The sequence below is a fragment of the Protopterus annectens genome, chromosome 5.part0, assembly GCF_019279795.1.
Source record: "Protopterus annectens isolate FY-2018-M chromosome 5.part0, PAN1.0, whole genome shotgun sequence".
Classification (NCBI taxonomy): domain Eukaryota; kingdom Metazoa; phylum Chordata; order Ceratodontiformes; family Protopteridae; genus Protopterus; species Protopterus annectens.
Window position 1 is genome coordinate 1,823,121,691 of NC_056735.1, and position 27,500 is coordinate 1,823,149,190.

The 27,500-nt window shown below is 40.4% G+C and overlaps 1 protein-coding gene across 1 annotated transcript in view; it reads right to left on the reverse strand.

Moving 5' to 3' along the window:
- ADGRG7 (adhesion G protein-coupled receptor G7) overlaps positions 1-27,500 on the reverse strand; it is a 974,993-nt gene that overhangs the window by 561,416 nt on the left and 386,077 nt on the right. Inside the window, exons 6-7 of the mRNA XM_044071646.1 lie at positions 12,935-13,038; positions 4,974-5,110 (exon numbers count right to left, since the gene is read on the reverse strand). Coding sequence (XP_043927581.1) covers positions 4,974-5,110; positions 12,935-13,038 — 241 coding nt within the window. The remainder of the gene's footprint in view (positions 1-4,973; positions 5,111-12,934; positions 13,039-27,500) is intronic.

Consider the following 27,500-nt stretch of genomic DNA (forward strand, 5'->3'; position numbering starts at 1 on the left):
GAAATAGAAAGTTCACCCCGGGGATCACACCAGTGGCTTTACTTGGTAGAGGCACTGGGAACTAATGTTGGGCAGTATGATGCCAGGGCACGTCTATGGGCTAGGCTTGTAAAGGCTCCAGGGCCATTAACCTATTACACACTCATCTATGAACCTATGCTAAAGTAACTTCCCAAGTCCCTGCAAACCATTTTGACAGGGAATAAATAAACTCATAACAAATTGTTGAATCATACCACTCTTAAAGGAATGAATATTAAAAATATAAGATCTACACACCTTTAAGTATTCTTCCCTTGACAGTGTACAGGATAAATTGTTATTCCAATCAGAAATAATCTTGCAAGCTGATGGAATATTAGAGTTTGTATTTAATTTTAACATCTTCGATAAGGCATTTTTACCTGTATAAAGCTGACCCCTAACTTGGCCAGAACACAGAAAATAGGAAATAACAGTTCTAAATGTATTTTTTATCATAGTTAATTAAAATGCTCAGTTATATTAAAGTAATCAAACTATTGGAAGAATAGGTATAAAACAACAATTTATCTAATTATATACGTAAAGTATACTTTATACCTCATTTTAAATTTAATGGAAGCTGTGCTGGTGCAAAAGAAACATTAATTTTCCAATAAAAAACAGTATTTTCTTAAAAGAGATAATAAATTATGTAATGAATTTAATTTGATAAATTTAAATCAATTTCATCTATTCAGGTTGATAAATGCAGTTCCCAAACTGAATTAATTGTATGATTCCCAAAATCATCAGTAATATTATTCCAGTTTGGATAATTAATTAATACCTGTAGATAAACCAAAAGTTCCAAGATCTTTAGTATTATATCCCTAATTAGATTTGGGCAGAGTAAGAATTTCCTGTTAGACTGCTCCCCCTTCCAAACAATTTTAACTATGTTGCATTATTTTTATGTATCGTTTATGTGACACTAGTCAAGGTCATGAATGTCTATTGATCACTTCACTTATGCTGGTGCCAGCAAACCAATAAATACATAAAGTGCTGCCTTTGCAATATTTCAGCCAATCTTGGCAATATCTTAGAGTTTTTGTTTCTTTACATTCAATCTCTTTTTTTTTTCACATGCCTCAAAACACTATTTTAGCATGTTCCTTTCCAATTTGCAGTAACTATCCACAGTGACATTATTATCTGATTATTATACTGCATTTTTTAACCTTTGGAAAATGTGTGTCTTGACAGTATATTAATTTGTTTGTGACAAAATGCTTGACTACTTTTTATTTTATATAACTTTCACAAAAACACTTGCTTTTCATCAGACTGTGTGTATATATATATATATATATATATATATATATATATATATATATAGGTACTGCAGTGTTACTTTTACTTCAAAAAATGTACTTTTCCTACAACAATGGTCAGAACAGTATTTGTAAACATAAGCAGTAAAAGTCTCTTAAAGTGCCACACTTACTCACTTTATTAGATGAGATATGTTGTTACATTTCTAACTCAAACCAAGTTTGTTGTTGCTTAAATGTATTTATAGGTACTTCAAATACTTACACATGCTGTATCTCTTATGCCTGTTGTATTAAGAAGCATTACTGTTTGTCATCTGTGTACTACCTGGGCTTCACCTGAAATTATTTAGTTTTGATCCTACCCTAGTAAAAACCATGAGTAAATAAAAATTAAAAACAGCCAAATAAATAAATGTTACATTGCTGAGCACAGAGGGGAAAGCTCAAATTAGAAATCTGCGAAAACTGGAAACTGTCTTGCCATTTATCTGTCTGTTGTCTGCTGACAACCAGTTTCCATATTACTTAACTCCAGGCACTGGATAAGGTTTTCTACTTTATGCCATTATTCCTGTTATCCACATTTGGCAGCTCATGCAAACAAAATGTCTACAATGCATGTTTGCTTGGTGCATGCCCAAGCCTTGGATGTGACACATTGTGCTTCACAAGCATAAATGTCTTGGATATTGCACTTCACTTGCTAAACACTGTGACTGCTGGGTGTCAGCACTGGAGTAGATCAAGATACCTCCCACCTTTCAGGATGGGTAAACTAGTGATGACTACTCGGTCCCACCCTCCCCAGCAGGCTGCTACAGTTCTTGGTTTCCTAATTGATGCTGCATCCTCTGGGAAATGGCTTGGTCTTCATCCTTACAAATTATGGAGATGCCAAACATGAAAGCTATTACAATTAATAGATTTAGCAGTTTGCTGTAATCAGGATTAAATCATGTTCTGGATCTGTTAGCAATATTACAATGATATGGAGTTTCTTGTTTTTATTTTATTAATTAATATTCTAGAAATTAATACTTCATTACTTACTGGACTAATTAATAACTAAGTAAAATACATGAAAATATTTTGTACTGAAGGCAATGTTGCACTGAGTCTAAATGTAGAAAGTTAAAATTCTATGATTTAGTAAAAAACATAATCAGTATTTCTGTGTTTTGCCTAGTACCCTAAAATATGGAATTGCATTAGGTTAGTACTAATAATGGTTGGATGTATTTGTTCAGGAAATAGGAAGATAAGACTGGTCCTTTTCTAGCTGTAGTATAAATTTAGAAAAAATGCTGAAGTGAAGACAAAGATACTTCATTTCATATTTAGTAATGTCAAGACAGGTGCAGCTAATAAACAAAAGCGATTGCCACTATATCTAGATATGTCATTGTTCCCCTTTACTTAGTCCTCATTACGTCAGTAACTGAGTATAATGCCCACTTTGGCATGTATCTATCTAGACACATGCATCAACTAGAACATCAACAAAGATACCTTACTAAAAGGATGCAAGGCCTAAGTAATATGTTCTTCATGGATAGCCCTAAAGCCCTGTCTATATACTCCTCATCCTACAGCCTGCTAAGAGGTGAATGGTGTGTGGCATACAAGGCATCCTCCAACCCAGTACTGATGGACCTACTGCACATCAGCATGTCAAATCAGAAATACTCAGTCCAAGGATCTAAACCTCTTCTACAACATCAACAGAACAGTTTTGAGGAACAGGTATATCTTGCAGAGGAAACCACTTCTTAGGAACAAACTCCCCATCCATGTAAAACAAAGCTCACCCCATCCATACTCAAGTGCAACTGGTATCTATGGAAGGGTAATAGAAACGTTATCACAGGACTGCACCTTGTACTACTAACTAACAGAGGCAGCTTCTAAATGCTTTATCCCATGCATGGGTCTGATCCAATTATCTATGGTATGATTTTAATTTATTCTAGCTAGGGGTAACATATAATTATCAACCCTGGGATGGGTAAGGTCAATCTAACACTAAATTGGATGGGTTAATTCAAGTACCAAAAGGGAAATTAGCTAGGCTTAACATGGCCTGCAAGTAAAGAGGGCCTAGTACTTTAAAGGATTGAAATGTACCCATGATTATTTTGATAGTAGAGCCCTTATGTTTGTGTATGTTTGTTTTGTGTGTGTGTGGAGTGGGGGGTGGGGGGGGTTCATCCTTCAGATGAGATGTTAAACTGAAGTCCCATCAGTGAGTTGTTGGTAGCCCAGTATGATATAAAAGATTCCATGGCACCTACTGAAAACAGTAGCCCTGATGCTCTGGTCAAATTTCCCATAAAAGTAGAAATACCACCTCAGGTCTCACATCAAAAGAGGCTATTAGTCTAGTGGCATGAACCCAGTCAGCAGAAGATAGAGAAATAATTAAATAAATAAATTACACAAGCTCCTAAACTTTTTTTAATATCTGTTTATTTTTTGTCCTTGATAATCAAGTGCTCTTTACCAGAAACCTACCTCCAGCACTTTTGCTAATTTGGTTCCTGTTACAATACACCTTACTAATCATTGTAGAGGGCAGAAAAAAAAAAACAAACGGCCATCAACAATGCCATGAATACTGGGAGATGGTATTTTTGTTATACCTTGTCACTAGTTCTTCTGATTAAGCCTTTATGTAGTATCACTATGGCAAAGTACATAATTGATCTTGTATACATGCATGCAGTGAGGCGGCCAAGCACAGCATATAATTTTGACCATTGAAAGTTTCTATATTACATTGCCTCCATTAGGGTTTAGCACCTGCAGTGCTTAAACCTACACTACCCCCCCCCCAAAAAAAAATAATTGAGCTGGCTATGAGCCTCTCTCTGTCACATTCTTGTGTGATACTCTGACTCTGAATATGTTCTTCAAATCTCAGTAAGTAACAGAAGAGTCAGACACCATATTTCCAATGAGCTAGACACCACATCTGGCATAAATTAAGGATGTAATGTGCCATCATAATGTTTATGTTTTGTATAGCCTCTGCCCAACCACCACACACTTGCAAAATTATATATATTCAAATCAACTGTTAACTGCTAAATATATTAGAAAACAATGTTATGTGTGTCCATATGTAAATGTGCATTGTAAGAGTAAAAGTGTAGCCTCTGCTGAAAGTAAAATGTTACATTTTCACTTTTCACCATGTGCAAATACTATGCAGACACGGATGCAGTGATCTATGGTGAATGCTGATCTGCATTTCAGTTTGTATATTCTGAGAAATGAAGAAACATTTAAAGTATGGGAAGAATACAAAATGAAGTCTTTGTAATGCTCAGTCAGTAATATGTTAACACTGACTACAGAAGAGATGTGCAGACAGAGCAAGAGTTAAAGCCTTTGCATAATGGTTATGAAAGACAGCAGCTTTTCTTACAATGCTACCATGTTTTTGGGAGGTATGAAAGGAGCAGGCTCCTTTAACTACATTATATGTATTTGTTGAAGACTGCTTTACAGAAAATTACAAAATAAAACTCATGCCAGGTAATCAAAGTCTTCTTGCACAAAAAAGCATCAATACATAACCATTGAATAATGGTCTTGTTTAACAGAAAATGTAGTCACATAAATGTTAAAAGATACTACACGTTGGTAAAATCAGAACTATTTAAAACATACCTCTGAGACTAGTGAACAGGATACCATGATTTCTTCCTTGATTTATTGAAAGAGATTGGACTGCTAGGTTTGGCTGTACCACTTGAGTATCATTGGTAGAATTATGCAAAGAAAAGACTTCTAAGGACTGTGTCAGTCTGTGTCAAAAAAGAAAAGAAAGGATAAAAATAAGCATAATTTTGATTAAACAAGTTCCAGAAATATGAATGCAGCTTTTTACTGTTAAATTTCAAAAATATGTATGTCTAAATATTGTAAGTGAACTAAGTGAGTTAAATCCAAAACCGGAAAAAAATCTCAACATCACATTAATAATGTTTTTAATAAATAAAAATTCAGACACACAAGAAGTTTTTTCTTTATTCTGTAATACTTTGACTTTGGACTGCATAGAACAGATTGCTAATTTGGGTCCATATTACCTTATCAAAAAGCTGTAGTATCGAATGGCTTTTCCTCGAACCAGAAAAGTCGAAAGCTGAAAATAGCAAAACCGCGAATGAGCAAATTTTTTCCCCTGGGAAAGAAATCGCTAGCCCTACCACCAACTACACACTAATCTAAACATAACAAAGTGGGGGGCTTCACACTGCACACCCCCCAAATGTGGGGGACCTCACCCCCACATCAAACAAGAATGGCTGAGGTTACCCAGATTATTTTTTAGACAAATTGATCCATGTGGTTACCTTTAAAAGGAGCGCTGGACACTTTAGAGCTATTTTGAATGGCTGTGAAACAGATGAGGTCTTATATTTGAACAATTACAGTAGTAGCCCCTCTTTGGGTGCGTTTATGGAGGATAGGACTGACCAAGTTAACCATAGCCTTGACTATTCTCTCTCATTCATCACCACTTTTACTAGTGATGTGTTTTATATTAAGAACATTTTGGAGAGAAATTGGAATTTTATTATTGCGGACGAGAATGTGTAGAAAAGGTTGCCACTCACTCCCAATATTGTATTTAGGAGGGGCAGCAATTTGAAGTACCTCTTAGGTAACAACATGATACAAACCCCGATCACTAAGGGTATGTTTAAATGTGAAGCCTGCAATATTTGCAGATTCATAGATACTGGTTCCTTGTGCCAAGTTAATAATACAAATATTGTTTGCAAGGGGAGGTATAACTGCTATTCTAAGGGGTGCGTGTACTTAGCTAAGTGCAATTCCTGCTTAGGTTTCTATATAGGTAAGACGGATAGGAAACTTAAGGAACGCATATATGAACATCAATATGCTATTAGGAACAGGAAAGCTGAGAATGCCTTAGCTAAGCACATATTTAATAACCCTGGTCATTCATCCTCATTTAGGATTATTGACCAGATCTGTTCTCAAATTAGGGGAGGATCATTTTCTTTATGGCGAGAATTATATTGGCAGCTCAGACTAGATGCCTTCAAATACCCAGGGTTAAATGATACATACTCAATAGCTTGCATTCTAAAACTAAGAAATTTGATGAGATAGTATTTTTATCTTTAGAATGTTATTTTTACCTTTGGAATATGCATTTTGTATAAAGTAATGTAGTTTAGGGACATACAGTTCTTGGTAATTTCAGATTTTATACTATACCTGTATTTAAATATTTTATAAGCTGTATTTTTATTATATATTATTTCTTATATGTTGTTTTATTGTTTGCTTAGTCTCATTGAACCTTTTTAAACATCTGACCATCATGTGCTTATTTTGTTAACTATTTAAATGTGATGTACTAGTTTTGTTGAACACTCTGAAGAAGTGGGTGTATGTGAGCCCACGAAAGCGCTTACTGTCACATTAAATTATTTTTTGTACCTTCTAGCCTTGCCTGTTTTTTGTTTTTATAGTAGTTCTACATTTGTTTTGTAGTATCATATAAACATTCAACATATATGCTATTTTCTCCATCAAAACAGAATTCACCAGATAAACCATTTTCTTGAATACTAATCTATAAGTCCTCCACATAAGACATATATCCTTCATTTCTTTTATCAAACCTTACCATAGTTTCATAATTAAATAATTTTCCCAAAAATTCTATCTCTAACAAAGATAATTAATTAATTGAAAACTACCCCTCCAATTTTCACATCGGCCAAACCCTTACTTTCATCTGTATTCAAAGTCATTTCCCATTTCCTTTAAACATCCATTCAAACAAACCGACACTTCCTTCATCAATATTTTATTCTTAGCAACCACTTCTATATTATCTACATATGTCGGACTCACCACATCCTTTCGCATCACATATCTAGCAGTTTTCATTTTATAAGCTACTTCACTCACTATCACATTCATTACTAATGTAAACAGTGTAACAATCATGGGACATCCATGTCTTATACAACAATTCATGCATATTTCTTTACTCAGTCACTCTTTCTCTAACAATCTTACTCTTTCTATTTTGATTTGCTGACATAAAAACTCTACTAATTATATTACCTCTTCCATACTTTTCCCTAACTTCTTTCAAACATCACACCCTACTGTATCAAATGCCTTACTACCTTCCATTTTACTTATAATATTATTCACAATTTCCCAAAGCATAAATAATAATTCCTGGCATACCTTCTTTTTTATACCATATGTACTTTATTCCATAATGTCCTTCATCTATCTCTCCCTTCGCCTCTGTATTATTCTCATAAAAACTATTAATCTGTATTACTTATTGTGGCAGGTCTCTATTTTTTTCATTCTTTTCATCTCTATTTCATATAAATTTTAATATCCCACTTCATAACTTTTCATAATTGAACCATTCTTTCAACCATTTATATAAAACTTTTACAAAATACTCCCCGGGATTCAGGAAGCCATTTTTTCTATGCAGGAACAGTGTAGGAGCTCCTGCATGGAAAATGGCTGCCAAGCAATTCAGGATAGTGCTGTTTTCATGTACACGAGCGGCCCTATACTGTTCCAGCATGGAAAACCTGGCAAACATGCAAATCACCTCATTTTCTGATGAAAACCATGCAAATGAGGTGATTTAGCAATTCACCAAGCTGCCAGGTCTCCGTGCTAGAACAGTGTCAGTGCAGAAAAGTATTCGGAAAATAACTGAGTACATTTCTGCAACTGCTAAAATGGAGGCATGACAGCTCATGAAAAAGCATGTTGGGCGTCCTCAGTGGTGCAGTGGTTAGCGTTGTCACCTTACAGCAAGGGGTTCTCTGGTTCGATCCTCAGCTGGGGTGCCTTCTGTGTGGAGTCTGCATGTCCTCCCTGTGGTTGCGTGGATTTCCTCCGGGTGGTCCGGTTTCCTCCCACATCCCAAAGACATGCTGTAGATGGACTGGACACCCTAAATTGACCCTAGGTGTGTGTGTGTGTGTGTGTGTGTGTGTGTGTGTGTGTGTGTGTGTGTGTGTGTGTGTGTGTGTGTGTGTGCCTTCTGTGGAAGATTGGGAATTGGGCTGGCAACTTGGCACTGTAAAACTCCACTACCAGTCATGAGTGGACAGGTGATCGGCTGTAGTGACCCCTAACTGGGAAAAGCTGAAAGAAGAAGAAGATGTACACTAGACATGCCAATGGCCAAATATAAGGCCATTGGCATTAAAAAGTGATTAATTATTAGGAAAATTAAACTTTTTTTTTGGGCTGATCGCAGCCGTCTAAGCATAGGGCAACAGCATACAAATGGGATCAGGCCGAAAATAAAAAAAAAAAAAAAATGGGAAAACTCAATTTTAAATTAAATCTGCATTTTGCCATTCTAGTCAATGGCATACAGAATATAAACAATACCAGGGAGCACTAGTTGTCAAGGGGAAAGGTTCCATTTTAGTGCAGTAACTAACAACCTACACACTGGGGTATGCAAATGAGGCGAGTTATAATGAGTCACATATTTCTTCAAAGTGTCAGCTTGGGGTCTATATTATATCACACACTCAGAAGAGCGAACAACACATAATCGACCCCATGTAAGCGAAAGCTTACAATATCTAAACATCAGAACAGCGATTCGTTGTTCCGGAAAAAAAAAACTGTAAAACATTACTTAATGTGGGGGGCTTCACCCCCACACCCCCCGATGTGGGGGGCTGTGCCCCCCACACCCCCTACTTAAATATACCAACTCCAAGATCGCACTACAGTATCGAAAAGGCAAAGTAGCGAAAGCGGCCAAACAAATTCTTTCCCAGGGAAAGAATTTGCTGAAAAGCTGCTTCACTATTTTGCCTTTTCGAGCTTCTCAGTTCGACAAAGAAGTATATGACAACCTGCGTTTGCGACAGTGTAATAGGGAGCCTCAGATTGTACCTAACCATGTAGGAGCAGCAATACAACAGTGCAAGTCTAAGAGCTGAATGACTTCATAAGGGGGTGTGTCATGCCTGCTCCCGTGTTTGCCCTTAGCTAAGCACAGCTAAGGAAGGGGGTGTGTCAGATGTGCCTGAGCACTGTGTACATAGCCTAAATGGGTTTTAAACATAAAAAAAAAACATAGAGGAAATGGCAGCACTGATTACATTTCAGCACTGGGTATGCATGCTGCACCTCGGGCCTTAAATAGAGAGGAACTGGGAATGGGAAACAGCAGTAGGAAGGCAATCAAGGAGAACTAGCATAGCTGGCAGGTGGAATGTATCAGAATTAACCAATTACACATGCAGCAGCCCAGCACAGTACTATAAACTATGCAAACACCTTTCAGACTGTTTTTTCCCCACAAACTCTACACCACCGGTGTATAACGATGGGGGATTTTTAACTGGCAAAACTAACTAAAAATGTTAGAAGCTGCTGCTGCTTTACTCCATCAATATGTGCCAGAGACTGAGGGTGGTGAGGAAGAGAATGCTGACAACCAACCCACAGTGAGGCAGAGGAGAAGAGCGTACAGACCCAGGGTAAATTACTAGGGCCTACATGAGCTGGAGATAGTGGAGTGTTATAGGGTGGACAGGGACATTCTACAGCAAATCATCCAGCTGTGCCATCCTTGCCTCACACACAAAACCAACAGAGGGGAACCCATCCCAGTGGATACCAATGAGCACATATATTTCCCCAACACCCGTGAGGCATTGACCACAAGGATACGTCTCTTCCACTGTATAGCAGAATACCCTGAGGTAGTTGGTGCTATAGACTACATGCACATCCACCTCAAAACACCACCCAGTGAGCGGGGTAGGGTCTAAATAAACCGCAAGGGCTTTCCCTCCATCAACTGTCAGGTCATGTGCGATGCCCAGGGCATTATCATGAATGTGTATGCTGGCAGTCCTGGAAGCTGCCATGACTCCCACATCTGGCATTGCTCACAGCTGTATCAGGGGGTTGACAGGGGGAACATCCCTTATGGCCATCTAGTGGGGGATGCTGGCTATGCACTGGAGCCATGGCTGATGACACCCATCAGAAATGCACACACACCCAAACAAGAACACCATAATGAGGCACACGCACAAACCAGGATCATTGTAGAACATGTGTTTGGTTGCTCAAGTCATGGTTCTGCTGCCTTGACGTATCCGGTGGAGCCTTGCAGTACTCTCCAGCTACATGAACACAAATGTTCATAGTATGTGCCATGCCACACAATATGATCCTGTGGAAACAGCTGCAGCAGGAACAGCACGGGGCAGGGTCACACAGCCCCCCATCATTGCCAAGGCCAGCACAGGCACAGATGGACTCGAAGGAGGAACTTCCTGAGCCTGCCCCTGTAGGCAGAAGGAGGCATACCCAGTATGCCCAGGCCTTGGCAAAGAGGCAACGCATGGCACACACTGACACTGTAGGGACCCAGGGACTGATACCTCTCTCTGACTCACACATACAGTAAAAGGGATGCCAAACATGACACTACCTGTGCTTTACCATGTATAGAGAGTGTACTACATGCATCTGACATAGCAGCCCTCCAGCACCGTCCTCAATACTGACCCAGCAACAAGGTAAGTCACCTTTCCTATCAATTACTGAATGGGGTAGTATGTTATGAAAGTTGTATGTGTGGTATGGATGCAAGCAAGCAAGGGAATTGGGTGGCTGAATGGGATAGCAGCAGACAGCTGACAGCTATATGGGTCAGCAGACATTTCTTTCTCAGTCTTCATACCCTGCAGGACGTCCATGCTACTGCAAACCTTTTATTCTGTCAGCTTTCAGGTTTGCCAGGGCAATATTTAATAAGTGTCCCTATTTTTGTGGCTTTGTCCCCCCATTATTTATGGCTTTGTTCTGCTTTATTGCTCTGGGAGGATGAAAAGTATGTGATGCAGGCATCTGGGCACTATGCAGAGACCTGTACAGTTAACGGCTATGGCTGTATGGCACTTTTAAAATGCAGAGGTGTATGACAGATTCTGTCACACACCCTCTGCATTTCCTTACTGATCTACTATTTCAGTGTCTGCGGAAACTGACATAGCTATATTATTATCTGTCGGTGTCCATAGACATTGACAGCACTTGCAAAGTGTTGTACGGCACTTTAACAATGCAGAGTGTGTGTGACAGAACCTGTCACACACCCCCTGCATTGTTTCTTGCTCAACTAGCTATTTCAGTGTCCGCGGACTCTGAAATATTCATTTTAATTTCATTTCAGTGTCCGTGAACACTGAAATACGTTTAAAAGTGCTGTGTAGCTCTTTCTGAGTGCAAGGGTGTGTGGTCAATGTCCATGCACTACTTAAACACGCCCCCTGCACTCGTTCATTGTTCGTGTCCGTTTAGCTTTAACTGCAGCACGCCTTCATGAATATGCAAGGCGCGCTGCTGTTAATGCTAATGTTACATGGACACAAAACACTCTGTACAGGAATAGCACTATTCCTGCACAGAGTTTATTGAATCCAAGGGATGGGAAAGAATATTAGTCCGGTTTTGTCACCCAGGTGATTTCTTAGCCTGTCATTTAGGTGTTTCTGTCAGATTGCTGTAACATATTGTGTAGCAGTTCTTCAGTACTGTTGATCACTGTTATGATTTTGCTTTTCATATTTATTGATCTGTGGGTGTGTGTGTGTGTGTGTGTGTGTGTGTGTGTGTGTGTGTGTGTGTGTGTGTGTGTTTGTGTGTGTGTGCGCACGCGCGTGAGGTGGATTGATGGCCTTGTCCTTTGTGAACTGCATGCATCTTTGACAAGGTAACTACTTCTTATGTTTGTAATTCAAAATTATTATTTATTTTGCAAACAGACTGCTTATTCCTGCTGGACTAAATCTGTCACAGGCTGGATTTGATATGATGACTTGTTTCAGTCTCCTTGTTCTTCTATCTTACTGGTTTTATAGTTACTGACTTTGTTACTTTTGCATATTGTTTTAACTTCTTGTTTCACTGAAATTTAATTTAATTAAATTTTGATGCTTACTATTGCAAAATATCCCATATGAAAGAATAAATAAGTATAATGTATTCATGGTAGTTTTCTTTGTCTAAATAAAATAACATCACATACAGCTGAACAAGTAGTCGAATACAAGTATTAGTGACACTAAACGGTTGTTACATTGTGACTGATTGCTATACCTAAAAATCAGCAATCATCTAGTCATACAGCAATATATCACACCAACCTTCAATTCAGATAACATTGTATGGAATAACAGCATACTCCATCAGACATTATCAGGGTCACTGCACTAACTGAGAAGTGAAGCCGAACAGCCTCACAACAACTCTGCAAATAACTTACAATGACATGTCTTACTCTGCCTGGCTTGTTAGGATTATCAAGTACATCAGGCAGTAAATATTATCATACACTCACCTTTTTATGTTAGAATTTGTGTGCATTCCGTCTGCTAAATCACATATGATTCCTATCATGACATACAATTTATTTCCTCTTCTGCTCTGACCAGCACTTTATAAAGTCAAATGCCCTGTCTTGGAAGGACCCAAGAGCAAACATGGAGAATAATACACAGAATAACAAACAGTTTTGTACAGTGAGATTACCATTTTTATAACTTTAGTAACCTTACTTCACTACAGCATCATAGGTTGAACCGTTATCATCGAAAGATGTGTCATTTGCATCGAGAAGTTGGCTGACCGTAATGATTGCTACTGCTGCTGCCTCTGAAGTCTAGTAAAGAAAAATGATGCAAAAAGTGATTGTAGGAAAAAAGCTTCCTAACAATGTAGACAAGTTCCACATTACTAGAGCTGTAAAACATGGCACCTAACATTGCATTCAGCATTTCATCAGTGGACTGTCTGAGACATACTGACATGACCATTGGTTGTATAACATCATGATAATCTTTAACATTTACTGGAAGATATTCTATTTCTGTGCTGATCTGTAAACTACTGTTTCATAGTAGTTCCTTTTTAAGTGTCTTCTCTGATGTTTCACCAACAAAAATGCATTGAAAAAAGAACATTTAAACAGCACTCCCCTATTTCAATAAATTGCTGTGGTTAAGAGGTAATTATATGTCACTTGAAATATTAATATTATTTATACAGAAATGTGACACTGCCAGCCCAGCTAGATAAAACTTTGTAAATAATTATATGTCATTTGTGAATAGTAATATGATTTGCATACTTTCCTTAAAAATGTAAGAAAAATATATGTTCTGTACTAAGCTTCAAGACTCTAACCACAGTGCACTCTGCTGGAAAAGAGCAGAAATGTGTATAAACTATATGTCAATGCAAATGTATGGTTTCATAGTAGAGTTAACTTGCAAAACTCTATGAAAATAAGTTGATAAGTATAGAGTTTTATGATGTGTCATAAAGTTAGTTTATCTCAATTAAGAGACAGGATGTCTAGGCTAGGGACTTCTTTCTATTGTCTGGAAACAGAGGCAATTACAGGTTTCCAAAGTAATTATTTTACAACTTTCAGTTTTAGGCAAGCTTCTAACAGAGAATTGTCAGCTTCCGAGAGAGAAGTATTTTTAAAAGAGACATAATAAAAATGTAACTTCCTGCTACCATGGGAAACTTAGGCATAGGTGACAAGAATGACATAATCTGAGATGATTCAGCAGTAATGTGTATTATTAACTTACCAACTATCTCAGAGAGAGCATTTTATAATTTTTTCTGGACCTGTAAACATCCTCTCACCAGTACTTCTTACATTGCTCTGTAAGCAAGTTATTTAGAACATAGTTTCTTCTTAGAGATAGATAAGAATATAGTAAGATTAATTAGATGTTTTCTGTATTCATGTGACACTGTCCTACAATGTTGTTTTAAAGTATTTCCTGTGATTCTGAACTTTATTGTCACTGTGTTGAGTTAATGAGTATTGTCTTGTGCCTTTATTATTAATTATTACATATTTTTAAACCTTTTCATTGTGGCTGGTTTTGTGTAAAGATATATAAGCTTTTAGAGTACCTGCATGCATTTTGTGACACTGTATAGGCCACTCCTAAATAGCCATAGCCTTGGACACACTTACTATTTGGATAATAGTAACATTGCACAGTAGAATTGGACACCCTTTGGTAAGGGCCTTTATAGTAGCTGATAAAGGTGGTTGGTGGCAAGCGGTACTACTCTATAGTCTGGGCAGAAGGGGGCATAGCACGAGAACCTGTGCCAGCCTTCCCCAGGAGTGTCTGTGTGTTTGTATATGAATTAAATCTCAAAGTGTGTGTGTGTGTGTGTGTGTGTGTGTGTGTGTGTGTGTGTGTGTGTGTGTGTGTGTGTGTGTGTGTGTGTGTGTGTGTGAGTGTGTCAGCTACTTGGGCAGGGGCATGAAGCACTGGTTGGACAGAGAGGGTGTTGAGATCTGAACCCTATAGCTGTGCCAGTGGGGAGTCTTATTGGAGATCTGGAGAGAGAAGGAGAAACCAGCCCCAGACTGACAGTGATCTCTGTGTGCTCTTAAGGGAAATTGTACTTTACTGTGTGCGTACTAGTCACCCTCCCAATGTGCATGTCCCTCACTGGTGTTAGTGGTGAGGATCGCAGCTCCTTGACTACTGGGCCAGTGCACGGGCATCACATATTAATTGTTTGGCAGTGGTGGGAGAGCCACATCAAATACAAATTGGTTGATAGCGATGAGATAGCCCATGACATATTAAGTGGCTTGTAATAGTCTGGACATTGACTTCCTGTAGCTTGTGTACAGTGATCACTGAAGATGTTTTTGTACTCTAAATCAGCCACACAGTGAACATTCAGAGTTCATATCACAATTGTTGGCTAACACGTTTGTTAGCTTAATTAGTCAGGGAGAGCAGGGAGGCATGTCAGCAGAGGAGTATGGCAAGATGACAAGGAGCCAGTTGGCTGAGATGTGCTATGCTAAAGGAGTGGTGCATGGAAACCTGACTAAAGCAGACATGACTGCAGCTTTAGTCACAGCTGCATCAGAGAATAGCAACCAGGAAGATGATCAGACTGGCCATGGAGATGTACAACACTCAAAGAATGGACAGCTCAACCTTTCTACAGAGGACTTAAAAAATCCATCTGGAGCTAAAGAGACTTCAGTTGGAGGCCAAGCTTTTGGAAATAGAAGCAGCAGAGAGACTGAGGCATCTAGACACTGAGGAAAATGAGAAACTGCAATGTCTGCAGGCTGAGGAGTATGAGAAACTGCTATGCCTGGAAGCTGAGGAGAAGGAGAGGCAGAGGTAACATGAAAAGGAGATGATGACTCTTCGCCAGAGTCATGGAGGTAATGGAGAAGGGAGTAACCAAACCCCAGAAGCAACAAAGGTCAGTACATTTCTTCCACAGTTTACAGAGGGGGATAATTTTGATAATTTCAATCATATGTTTGAGAGAGTATGTAAATATTATAATGCTGACCAAGGGCTCTAGGTATGGTTCCTGACCCCCTTACTCCATGGTAAAGCTGTAAATGTTCTATCCAAACTGTCTGATAATGACTTTTTTAATTATAATGTTGTAAAGAATTGTTTTTTAGAATTTTTTTTAAGCTAACACCTGAAGCTTATAGGAAAAAGTTTTGTGAGCATCGACACAAGGCAGATGAAAGTGTGTGTGAATATGTTGCTGAACTAAGCACTTACTTTCATAGATGGGTGAGTGGATGTCAGGTCACCACTTTTGAAGGGCTGGCAGACCTTTTGGTGAGGGAACAAGCCCTTAGCACTTTGTCTGAAGACATGAGAATCTGGTTAGCTGATAGACAATGCCTTACTGTTGATGAGTTGGTGAAGAAGGGAGACCTATACCTAGCAAGCAGGGCATCACTGCACAGGAAAAGGACACCCAGTGCTGCTCATAGGTCTAAGGGAACCCACGGTCGACAGCCCAGACTGCCCCAACAGAATCTAACAGTAGCAGGGGAAGCCACTAGTCCAGGTACGTCCAGTACCTAGGGTTAAATGTTTTAAACGCACCAGTGGGGCCATGTAGCATAAAGATGCCCCCGGAGGCAGGGTGGGGAACAAAAGGTGGGAGAGCCAGTAAGTGGGAATGACAAAATGGCAACAGTAGGTTGTCTTGAGACAACAAGGGTACCAAACTACCACAAGAGGTTATATCCTATCTTAGTGAATGGCAAAGAGACCATTGCTAAGAGACACAGCCTCTGACATAATCATTGTGAAGCCTGCAATGGTTACGGAGGAGCATTACTTGCCTGAGCAGTCTACTCCAGTCAGAGCTTTAGGAGGGACCCCATTCCACATACCTTTGGCAGGGTTCATCTTGACTGGAGGGTGGAAAAGGAAGCCAGCAAGCAGGTGTGTTTGTGGATATCCCTGTAGATGTCCTGATAGGGAATGATTTTTGATAATGCAGTACTGTGTGTTCATGCAGTTACACACAGTCAGGCTTGGAGACAAGCATGTGGGTCTGGTAGCCTAGGGGAGACCCAGACAGACCGCACACTTGCAGCCAGGACTGGTGAGGTGGTTACTTCAGAGAGGGAGCTGCCCTGTAGCAGTGAGAGTGAAGGTGAGCCACAGCTGCTTTTGGGTACTGCTGTTTCCTTGTACAGAGTGACTGCATGGACAGAGGTGAGTAGTAGTACCCAGGCTGACAGTGAGGCACCGCAGTCAGAGGATTCCAGACTTAGTGTGGAAACGGAGCTGGGAAGGGGTTACAAAGAGAGAGATGAGACAGGCTCAGCACTCAGACACTACATTACAAGGCCTGAGAGAGGTAGCTAGTGAGGCACCTGATTCTCAAGGGAAGGGGGAGTCTGTATACTGTGACAAAGGATTACTGTATAGAGAGTGGACTCCTGAGGGAGGGCTAGAGTGTGAGAATACAGCAGTTGGCAGTTCCTAGAGTCTACCATCTGGCACTTCTAGCCATAGTCCATGACATTCCCTTTACAGGCCATATGGGCATAAAGCATACAAAGAAAACGTATTATGCAGAACTTCTACTGGCCTAGAATTTCCAGAGCTGTAACAGGGTACTGCAGGACCTGTGAGCAGTGCCAGGAGACAAGGTGAAAGCTCCTTTGATACCTTTGCCTGTGATTGAGGAGCCATTTCAGAGGGTAGCTATGAATTGTGGGGTCTCTGAGTACTCCAAGTTCCACAAGGAAAAAGTATATCCTAGTGGTAGTAGATTATGCTACAAGATACCCTGAGGCAGTAATTCTGTCCTCCATTGAAGCAGAAAAGGTGGCAAATGCTTTGTTAGAGATTATCAGCAGGGTAGGTTTCCCAAAAGAAATACTGACTAACAGAGGTGCCAATTTTATGTCAGATCTGCTGGCTTGTCTGTGGAAGTACTGTGGGGTGAAACACCTAAAGACCACCCCCTACCATCCCCAGACTAATGGTCTTGTTGAGAGGTTAAACTCTGCACTCATGACCATGCTATGGGCATTTACAGACCAATTTAAGAGGGTGTGGGACAAATATTTTTCCCATCAGTTGCTTAATTACAGAGATTCCCCAAGAATCTACAGATTTTTCACCCTTTGCGTTGCTGTATGGGAATAGGGTGAGGGGGCCTCTAGACTTAATTTGAGATGAGTGGGAGGGTGAGTGTGAATCCCATAAGGAGTCTATTGTGGCATATGTCCTAAACCTCAGGACAAGGCTCAGGGAACTCATAGGCTTGGCCCAGGGGAACCTGGCAGAAGTTCAACAGCAGAAAAAGGTCTAGTATGACAGGGATGCTCAAGCTAGAGAGTATGCTGTCAGACACAATAAGCTGCAGGCAGCTTGAGAGGGACCCTACAAGGTGGTAAGGAAGGTCAGTGATGTTAACTACATGGTAGAACTGCTAGGCAGAAGGCAGGGGCACAAACTGTAGCATGTTAACATGATGAAGCAGCACCATGTGGATACAGGACCCCAAAGGCCTATTAGACAGGCCCCTTATAGGGTGCCTGAGAGAGTGAAACAGACTCTGAGGGAGGAGATACAGGAAATGTTGGAACTAGGGGTAATTTAGGAGTACGGCAGCCCCTGGGCCTCCTCCCCAGTGCTGCTGGTACCAAAGAAGGATGGCAGCACCAGGATCTCTGTGGACTACAGGAAATTAAATTGTCACAGAGTCAGATGTTTGCCCCATGCCTAGGACAGATGAAGCCCTAGAGCAGCTGGGTTGGACTAAGTATCTTACCACCATTGATCTTACCAAGGGTTACTGGCAGGTATCCTTGACTCCCAATGCTAGAGAGGTCAGCCTTTGTGACTTCTTTTGGCTTGTATGAGTTCACAAAGATGACCTTTGGGATGAAAAATGCCCCAATGACTTTTCAGAGGCTGGAATATCATATCCTAGCAGGAGCAGGAGATTTTGCCCTTGCTTTTCTAGATGATATTGTCATCTACAGCCATTTCTGGCAAGAGCACCTTCAGCATGTCCGGGATGTGCTGGGCAGACTACAGAGGGCAGGGTTGACCATTAAGTCCAGCAAATGTCAGGTGGGTATGGCAGAGGTCTCCTACCTAGGACATAGAGTGATGACTGGCAAGATCAGGCCAGAACTGGCCGAAGTAGAAGCCATTCAGGCATGGCCTGCACCTGTTACCGAAAAGCAGGTGAGGGGATTTTTAGGGACAGCAGGGTACTACAAAAAGTTTGTCCCCAGTTACAGTACCATAGCTGCTCACCTCACAGACCTGACAAGGAAAAACAGGCTAGATAAGGTAATGTGGACCCCAGCAATGTAAGCAGGCATTCCAGAAGCTTAAAGAAGCTTTGGAAGGCCCCCCTGTGTTAGCCTGTCCAAATTACAGCAAATAATTTGTTGTGCAGGTGGATGCTTTGAACCATGGGGTGGGGGCTGTTTAGAGGAAGAAGAGCACCCAGTGGCTTATCTCAGCCATAGGCTCCAACCTAGGGAGGAATGCTATGCAGCTGTAGAAAATGAATGTCTAGCCATAGTGTGGACATTGCAGAAACTTCAGCCTTATCTGTATGGAAGAAAATTCACTGTAAGTTACAGATCACAATCCCCTAACATTGTTACATTGAGCCAGCCAGAAAAATGCCAAGTTGCTATGGTGGATCCTAGAGTTGCAAGCATATGATATGTCAGTGTAGCACTGCAGTGGGAACAGCAATGCCAACACAGATGGGCTCTCAAGACAGGGAATGGGGTAAGGTATTCCCAGATAGACTCAACCCTCTCAAGCAACGTTTCTCAAGGGACACTTGAAGAGCTAGCTTGAGTTCTCACTGGGGGAGAAATGTGATAAACAGATATGCTGCCAGCCCAGCTAGCTGGAATTTTGTAAATAATTATATATCACTTGAAAATATTAATATGATTTATATAGAAATGTGACACCACCAGCCCTGCTAGATAGAATTTTATAAATAATTCTATGTCATTTGTGAATAGTAATATGATTTGTATACGTGCCTTAAAAATGTAAGAAAACTATATGCTCTGTACTGAGCTTCAAGATTGTAACCACAATGCACCCTGCTGGAAAAGAGCAGAATGTGTATAAACTATATGTCAATGCAAATGTATAGCTTCATAGTAGAAATTGGGACATACAGAGTTAACTTGCAAAACTCTAAGAAAATAAGTTGATAAGTAAAGAGTTTTACAATGTGTTATAAAGTTAATCTCAACTAAGAGACAGGATGTCTAGGCTAGGGGCTTATTTCTATTGTCTGGAAACAGGGGTAATTACAGGTTTCCAAGGTAATTGTTTTACGACTTTCAGTTTCAGGCAAGCTTCTAAGAGAGAATTGTCAGTTTCTGAGAGATAAGTATGTTTAACAGTGATATGTTAAAAAAATTAAGTTCCTGCTAGCCTGGGAAACTTAGGCAGAGATGACAAGAATGATGTAATGTGAGATGATTCAGCAGTAATGTGTATTATTAACTTAAGAACTATCTCAGAGAAAGAGATCATTTTGTATCTTCTTCTGGACTTGTAAACATCCTCTCACCAGCAATTCTTACCTTGCACTGTAAGCAGGTTATTTAAAACATAGTTTCTCTTAGAGACAGATAGGATTATAGCAAGTCTAGTTAGATGTTTTCTATATTCATGTGACTGTCCTACAATGTTGTTTTAAAGTATTTCCTGTGATTCTGAACTCTGTTGTCACTGTGCTGAGTTAATAAGTATTGAATTGTGCTTTTATAATTTATTATTAAATATATTTAAACCTTTTAATTGTGGCTGGTTTTGTATACAGATTTATAAGCTCTTAGAGTACCTGCATGCATTTGGTGACACTGTATTGGCCACTCCTAAACAGCCTTAGTCTTAGAAACACTTACCATTTGGATAATAGTAACATTGCACAGTAGAATTGGACACCATTTGGTAAGGGACTTTATAGTAGCTGATAAGGGTGGTTGGTGGCAAGTGGTATATAGTCTGGGCAGAAGTGAGCATAGCAAGAGAACCTGTGCCAGCCTTCCCCAGGAGTGTCTGTGTGTTTGTATATAAATCAAATCTCAAAGTGTGTGTGTGTGTGTGTGTGTGTGTGTGTGTGTGTGTGTGTGTGTGTGTGTGTGTGTGTGTGTGTATATGAGCTACTTGGACAGGGACATGAAGCACTGGTTGGACAGAGACAGTGCTGGAGGTTCTGGCTTGAACACTCAGCTGAGATCTGAACCCTATAGCTGTACCAGTGGGGAGTCTTATTGGGGATTTGGAGAGAGAGGGAGAATTCATCCCTAGACTGACTGTGATCTCTGTGTGCTCTTAAGATAAATAGTACTTTACGGTATGTGTGCTAGTCATCCTGCGAATGTGCCCAACCCTCACTGGTGTTAGTGGTGATGATTGATGCTCCTTGATTACTGGGCCAGTGCATGGACATCACAGATGCAGTGCTACAGGATTTTGGAGAGAGGAGAGAGTATGGCAATAGGGTGGTAATTAGAGAGCTCTACAGAGATTCCACCCTTGTGGATAGCTATGGTGTAGATTTTTTTTCAATGAGTAGGGACAGTGGATTCATTGACTGAGCAGTTTATGAGAAAGGTGGTAGAGGATGGACCAGTTAATTGGGGAGAGATAGTTGTTGAATGTATTAGGGTTAAAGCTGGTAAGCTTATGGCATTCCCTGAATTTATGAGGTCTACTGAGGTGGGAGGAGAATCTTTGGACACATATAGGGGTGTGGTCACTAATTGAGTTGGGCAGGGATTCAGGGTAGTGACAGAGGTTAGGACGGGAGACAAGTATCTAGTCAAGGGTAGAGTAGGTGTTAGTAGGTGTACAGATAAGTTGTCTGTAGCCATACAGGTACATTCCGGAAGTAGAGGTGTTAGAGGTGAGGGCAAGCCAATTGATATTAATAGTCACCTAGCATGATAGTTTTTGTTAGGTATACTGTTAGCTAGCCAGTGAAGGATCTGTTCTAGTAAGGGTATGTTTTCTTTAGGGGGGGTATGTAGATGGCAACTATTGTTAGGGTTTTGTGGTTGTTTAGTTTGCAGTTGGCGATGATGACTTCAGTTGGGTGAAAAGAGGGGGGTGGGTTGGATAGGGGGATAAGAGTAGATGGTCAAAATACATAATGGCAACACCTCTACCTTTTTGTGTGATCTATTGTGGTGTAATAGGTTCATAGGTTCATAGGTTCATACTAGGCTATCTGCCCGAGGGCATTTACAAGCCTAGCCCATCGTTTTGTGGCTTACGCCACCCCTTAAGTATGGGGAACTATACCCATTATTTTGCTGTGCCTCTGTCGAGCAGTGACACTGAGGTAATCCCTGGGGTATATCTGCGATCTCCCATCCATTGGTCAAGATTTCTCTTGAACAAGGCCAGCGAGGTGCTCTGCCTCACATGTACCGGGATTTTGTTCCACAGCATAGGGAGTCTTTGGGTGATGAATCTATCCCTCCAGCACGTCCTATTAATAGCCGTGTCGAGGTTTAAGTCTCCGCCCTTGTGGCTCTGATGGATCTAGATTTTTTGAGGTGAAGCATATTCATCAAATCTGGGTTTGACATAGCCTTGTATGTTAGGCAAAGGTCACCTCTGAGCAAGCGGTGGCGACTGAATAGAGCTGGAGTTCTTTCAGTCGGGCAGCATAGGACAGATTTTTGAGACCCTTTATCCTTTTGGTGAGGAACTTTTCTGGCCTCTCCAGCTGCTGCAAGTGTCGGGTCAGATACATTCCGAATGGGGCATTGTACTCAATCATTGGTCTGATGAGTGATGAGTAAAGGGAGACTATGACCTCCCTTGATCTAGATGAGAATCCCTTCATGATAAGGTGGGCAATGTAGAAGGTCTTCCTAACTACTTTAGCTACATGGGTGTCGAATGACAGAAAATGCTGTAAGTACTGTTAGTTCTGGACCACTTTATCAGAAGAATGTCTTGTGGAATCATTTCAACACCCACTTGCTTGGATAAAGAGACTTAACTGTTTGTAAATATAGCTTATTTTGTTCTGGACCACTGTGGGGTTGAGGATCAGATGTTCAGTGCAGGCTGTGAAAAGACTAAAGTGGAATGCTGACACAAAGGGGAAAGCAGGGAGGCAGCCATGTATAATATGTTGTTTGTTGTGTGACATAGGTGATGCTGGATATGGGCGGGAGCTCAGGTATATATTATACATACAGTGGATATAAAAAGTTTACACACCTGTGTTAAAATGCCAGGTTTTTGTGATATAAAAAAATGAGACCTGAATAAATAATTTCAAAACTTTTCCCATATTTAATGTGACCTATAACCTGTACAATTCAATTCAAAAACAAACAAATCTGTTAGGGAAAAATATAATAAATAAAAAACATACAATATGCTGGTTGCATAAGTGTACACACCCTTAAACAAATATTTTGTTGTGTGTGTACACCCTTAAATTAATACTTTGTTGAAGTACCTTTTGATTTAATTATAGTACTCAGTCTTCTTCGGTATACACCTGCCATCAAGTAAAGAGACTCCGATTAACCCAAAATAAAGTAATGCTGTCCTAGTAGCATTTTCCTGACATTTACTCAGTTGCCTGCTTCAGCAAAAACCATGGTTCACATAGAGCTTACAAAGCATCAAAGGGATCTCTTTGTTGAAAGGTATCAGTCATGAGAAGGGTACAAAAAATGTTCACAGCATTGGATATACCATGGAACACAGTGAAGACAGTCATCAAAAAGTGGAGAAAATGTGGGACAACAGTGATGTTGCAAATAACTGGACGTCCCTCCAAAATTGATGAAAAGACAAGATGAAAACTGGTCAGGGAGGCTGCCAAAAGACCTGCAGCAACACTGAAGGAGCTGCAGGAATTTCTGGCAAGTAGTGGTTGTGTACTACATGTCACGAGAATCTCCTGTATTCTCCATATGTCTGGGTTATGGGGTAGGGTTGCAAGACGGAAGCCTTTCTTTACACAGAAAAACATCCAGGTGGAGCTAAAATTTGAAAAACAATGCATCAAGTCTCCCAAAAGCATGTGGGAAAAATGTTATGGTCTGATGAGATCAAGGTTGAACCTTTCGGCCACAATTCCAAAAGGTATGTTTGGCGCAAAAACAACACTTTGCTTCATCAAAAGAACACCATCCCCATGGTGAAGCATGATGGTGGAAATATGCTTCGGGGTTGCTTTTTTTAAGCTGGAACTGGGGCTTTAGTCAAGGTGGAGGGAATTATGAACAGTTCCAAATACCAGTCACTTTTGGCCCAAAACCTTCCGGCATCTGCTAGAAAGCTGAAGATGAAGAGGAATTTCACCTTTCAACACTGCAATGACCCCACGCATACATCCATATCAGCAAAAGAATGGCTTCACCAGAAGAAAATTAAAGTTTTGGAATGGCCCAGCCAGAGACAAGACCTAAATCCAATAGAAAATCTGTGGGGTGACCTGAACAGGGCTGCACACAAGAGATGCCCTTGCAATCTGACAGATTTGGTGCGCTTTCACAAGGACGAGTGGGCAAATATTGCCAAGTCAAGATGTGCCATACTGATAAACTCCTACTCAAGAAGACTGAATGCTGTAATTAAATCAAAAGGTACTTCAACAAAGTATTAGTTTAAGGGTGTGCACACTTATGCAACCAGCTTATTGTAAGTTTTTTATTTTTTATATTTTTTCCCCTAACAGATTTGTTTGTTTTTTAATTGAATTGTACAGATTATAGGTCACATTAAAGGTGGGAAAAGTTTTGAAATTATTTATTGTGGTCTCATTTTTTATATCACAAAAACCTGCCATTTTAACAGGGGTGTGTAATTTTTTTGTATCCACTGTGTATGTATGTATGTATATGTGTATATATATATATATATATATATATATAGATCACCTTCAGATGCCACACACAAATCACCGACACCACAAAGACCGACAACAAAAAACCACAACGCAGAAAACAATCATAATACCATTACACACACACACTACCGTAAACAACATGACCCTAACCCTAAGGTCCGACACTACCTACCTGCACCTAACTCTTCTTACCCACTAACCCCAAGATCCGACACTACTGCACACTCACCCTACCTGCACTAACCCTAAGTCACTTACCACCCTAACCCAAGGTCCGACACTCCCTAACCCTAACTCACTAACCCACCCCTAACCCCACCTAACACTAACTCCCTCACTCTATCGCACACTTACCGAGTCCGTCGGGTTCTCACCTTGTCGGTCATGGCATCTGAAGGTGACCCATATATATATATATATATATATATATATATATATATATATATCAAGAGGGACACTACAATACACTATGGTCATCTGCAGCAAGACTTTTGTTGAGTGTGTCAAGTTGCACAGCATGACGATACTCAAATAAATGGAGTGGCAGGTGAACATCTTGGCCCTCACCCTCTACTTCTACTAGCAGAATGAAGGCAGGATAAGAAGTCATAGGATGAACATACAGTAGTAGTACCACAGCCATGTCAGAAGCAGATGCAGTAAATCTACATCACCATTCCCATACATGTTAGGGGTGAATAGGACATAATCATCATGACTTGCACAGGTGGGGAGGACACAGTAACAGGAGACTACAACACTATGAAACAGGACAGAGTCATGGGAGATGAACACAATAGACACATAGCCTGGGAGGTTGTGCGGAGTCAGGGATCACATTCTTCATAGGTGATATCAAGCTGCCAAAACACGACCATTGGAGTTTTCCACTGTATTGGCTTGTGTTACTGGGACTTGATGTGGGTTTTGGATGTGTGGGGATAGAATGACCAGATTGTAAGTGTTGACCCCAATGCGGCATACTGTATGTTGATCCACATTACCATCCTTGCCTACAAAGTGGTCATCACTCAAGACAGGGAGGAGATGGACTGTATGCCAATGGGCACCAGTGAAGGTGAGTATGATGTGAATAGGTGTATTCAACTTCATGAGGCATACCTTGTGTTGTTGTCCATGACCTGGCTGATACAATGATGGGCTAATCTCCCTCACCAGAATATATCTTCTTTGGTGAATATGTACACCTCAGAGGTGGTACTCATTTCAGATGCTTTGTGAGCTGGAGATATAGGTGGAGCCTATAAGAGAATCTCAGATAGAAGGTGTCCTTCATGCCACACCAATGCCACATGGTCAACCTGTACTTCTATAGTGTCCTCTGTAATGCCAGACGTATGTGACACTTCTCCCCCAGCAGTGTTGCAAACAATGGCACTGTGCCATTAGACTGCATCACTTGTATGTTGCCATCCTCATCATCTGCAGATGCCCTACTGATTTAAACCATATGTCATCCTGTTATGCTGGATCATTTGTCAGTAGAACCTGTGAAAGCTGCAGTACATATGGCACCATTACCAGCCTACACACACATGGCACTGTGACATTTTGTGGCATGAATAGTACCACACATTAAAATACAGCTTTAGCATGCTTGGACACATACACACACACCTTGTTTGCAAGTTGCTGAATTGTCTGGAAAGACAGATATGCAGGTGGGGCATGGTCAGTCTTTGCCTTCCAATGCAGTGGAATGTACTACACTGCCCTGCAGTGGACATTACTAACCTGATGATCCCCCACATGACATGTATGTGGTTCATTTGAGCCCAATTTGCACATCCAAGTCATCCCCAGGAATGAAGGGTTGTTTCTCCTATCAGGTGAGTTTGACCTAACCCTCTTCAGTCTCATTGAGCTTCTTCAGTGCTAGTGGTCCCCTCTATGTAGACCTGGCTATCATTATGCTCCATGCCTTTTTCTTTGCATGTAGTATCATATTAGTAACCCTTTGTCAAACGTGTTGCAGAGACCTATTATAGCCAACCTCAACATTTAGTGCATGCATGACTCCTTGCCATATCTGGTCCCAATAATGCATGATTGTTGCACATTTGCCCATAAGGCTTGTGCCACATTTGTGGAGTGCCTACTGTAGCACTTCTTCCTCATGGATAGTGAACCTTTCCAGGTGTCGCCTCCCTCAGGTAGCTATATCAGTACATATGCATCCATGAACAAAAGTTGTTAGTCACTAAGTGTGTATGGTATGCTGTGGGATGCCCATACCTACAGCCACATCACACCCTTTAGGTATGTGTTTACCAGACACAGTTACTACTATACCCAACCCCCACCCCCATTTTTATGCAGATGTAATGGCCACAGACTCTACACCCTTAACACACCTGTTAATTAGCTTCAGTTGGAGCTATGCACAGCCTCGCACAAATTACATAATGTAACCATGGCTTAACATATGGGCTTGGAAATTCAAAACTCCTGTAGCATGTTCTTCAAAAGGTTTTCATTGTACATGGTTGCACTACCCTATACACAGCCAAAGGCAGACCATGCAGTGCCATACCACTGTTCTAAGTTCCTGGTTACATGTACATCATATGATCTGCCTCAGTGTGATTTTATATCCACTGAAGGATTTCTTGGGATATTTTACCTGGCAGAACTGTTTCCTTAACTCTGTAAAGCTGCAGGTTTACAGAGCATTTACTTAAATTCCTTTATTCCATAATTACATTGTAAACAATAATGTTGCTTAAAATGACAGTGATGCTTTATATCTCAATAATTTAATATTTTATTTATTTTTACTAGTCCAGGGGCACTTTTCAGCCATGACCCAGGCCACAGTGGGAAAGACAATAACAGGTAAGAAATGCAGTTAGGAATACAAAAGAAAAAGAAATACTGCCATTA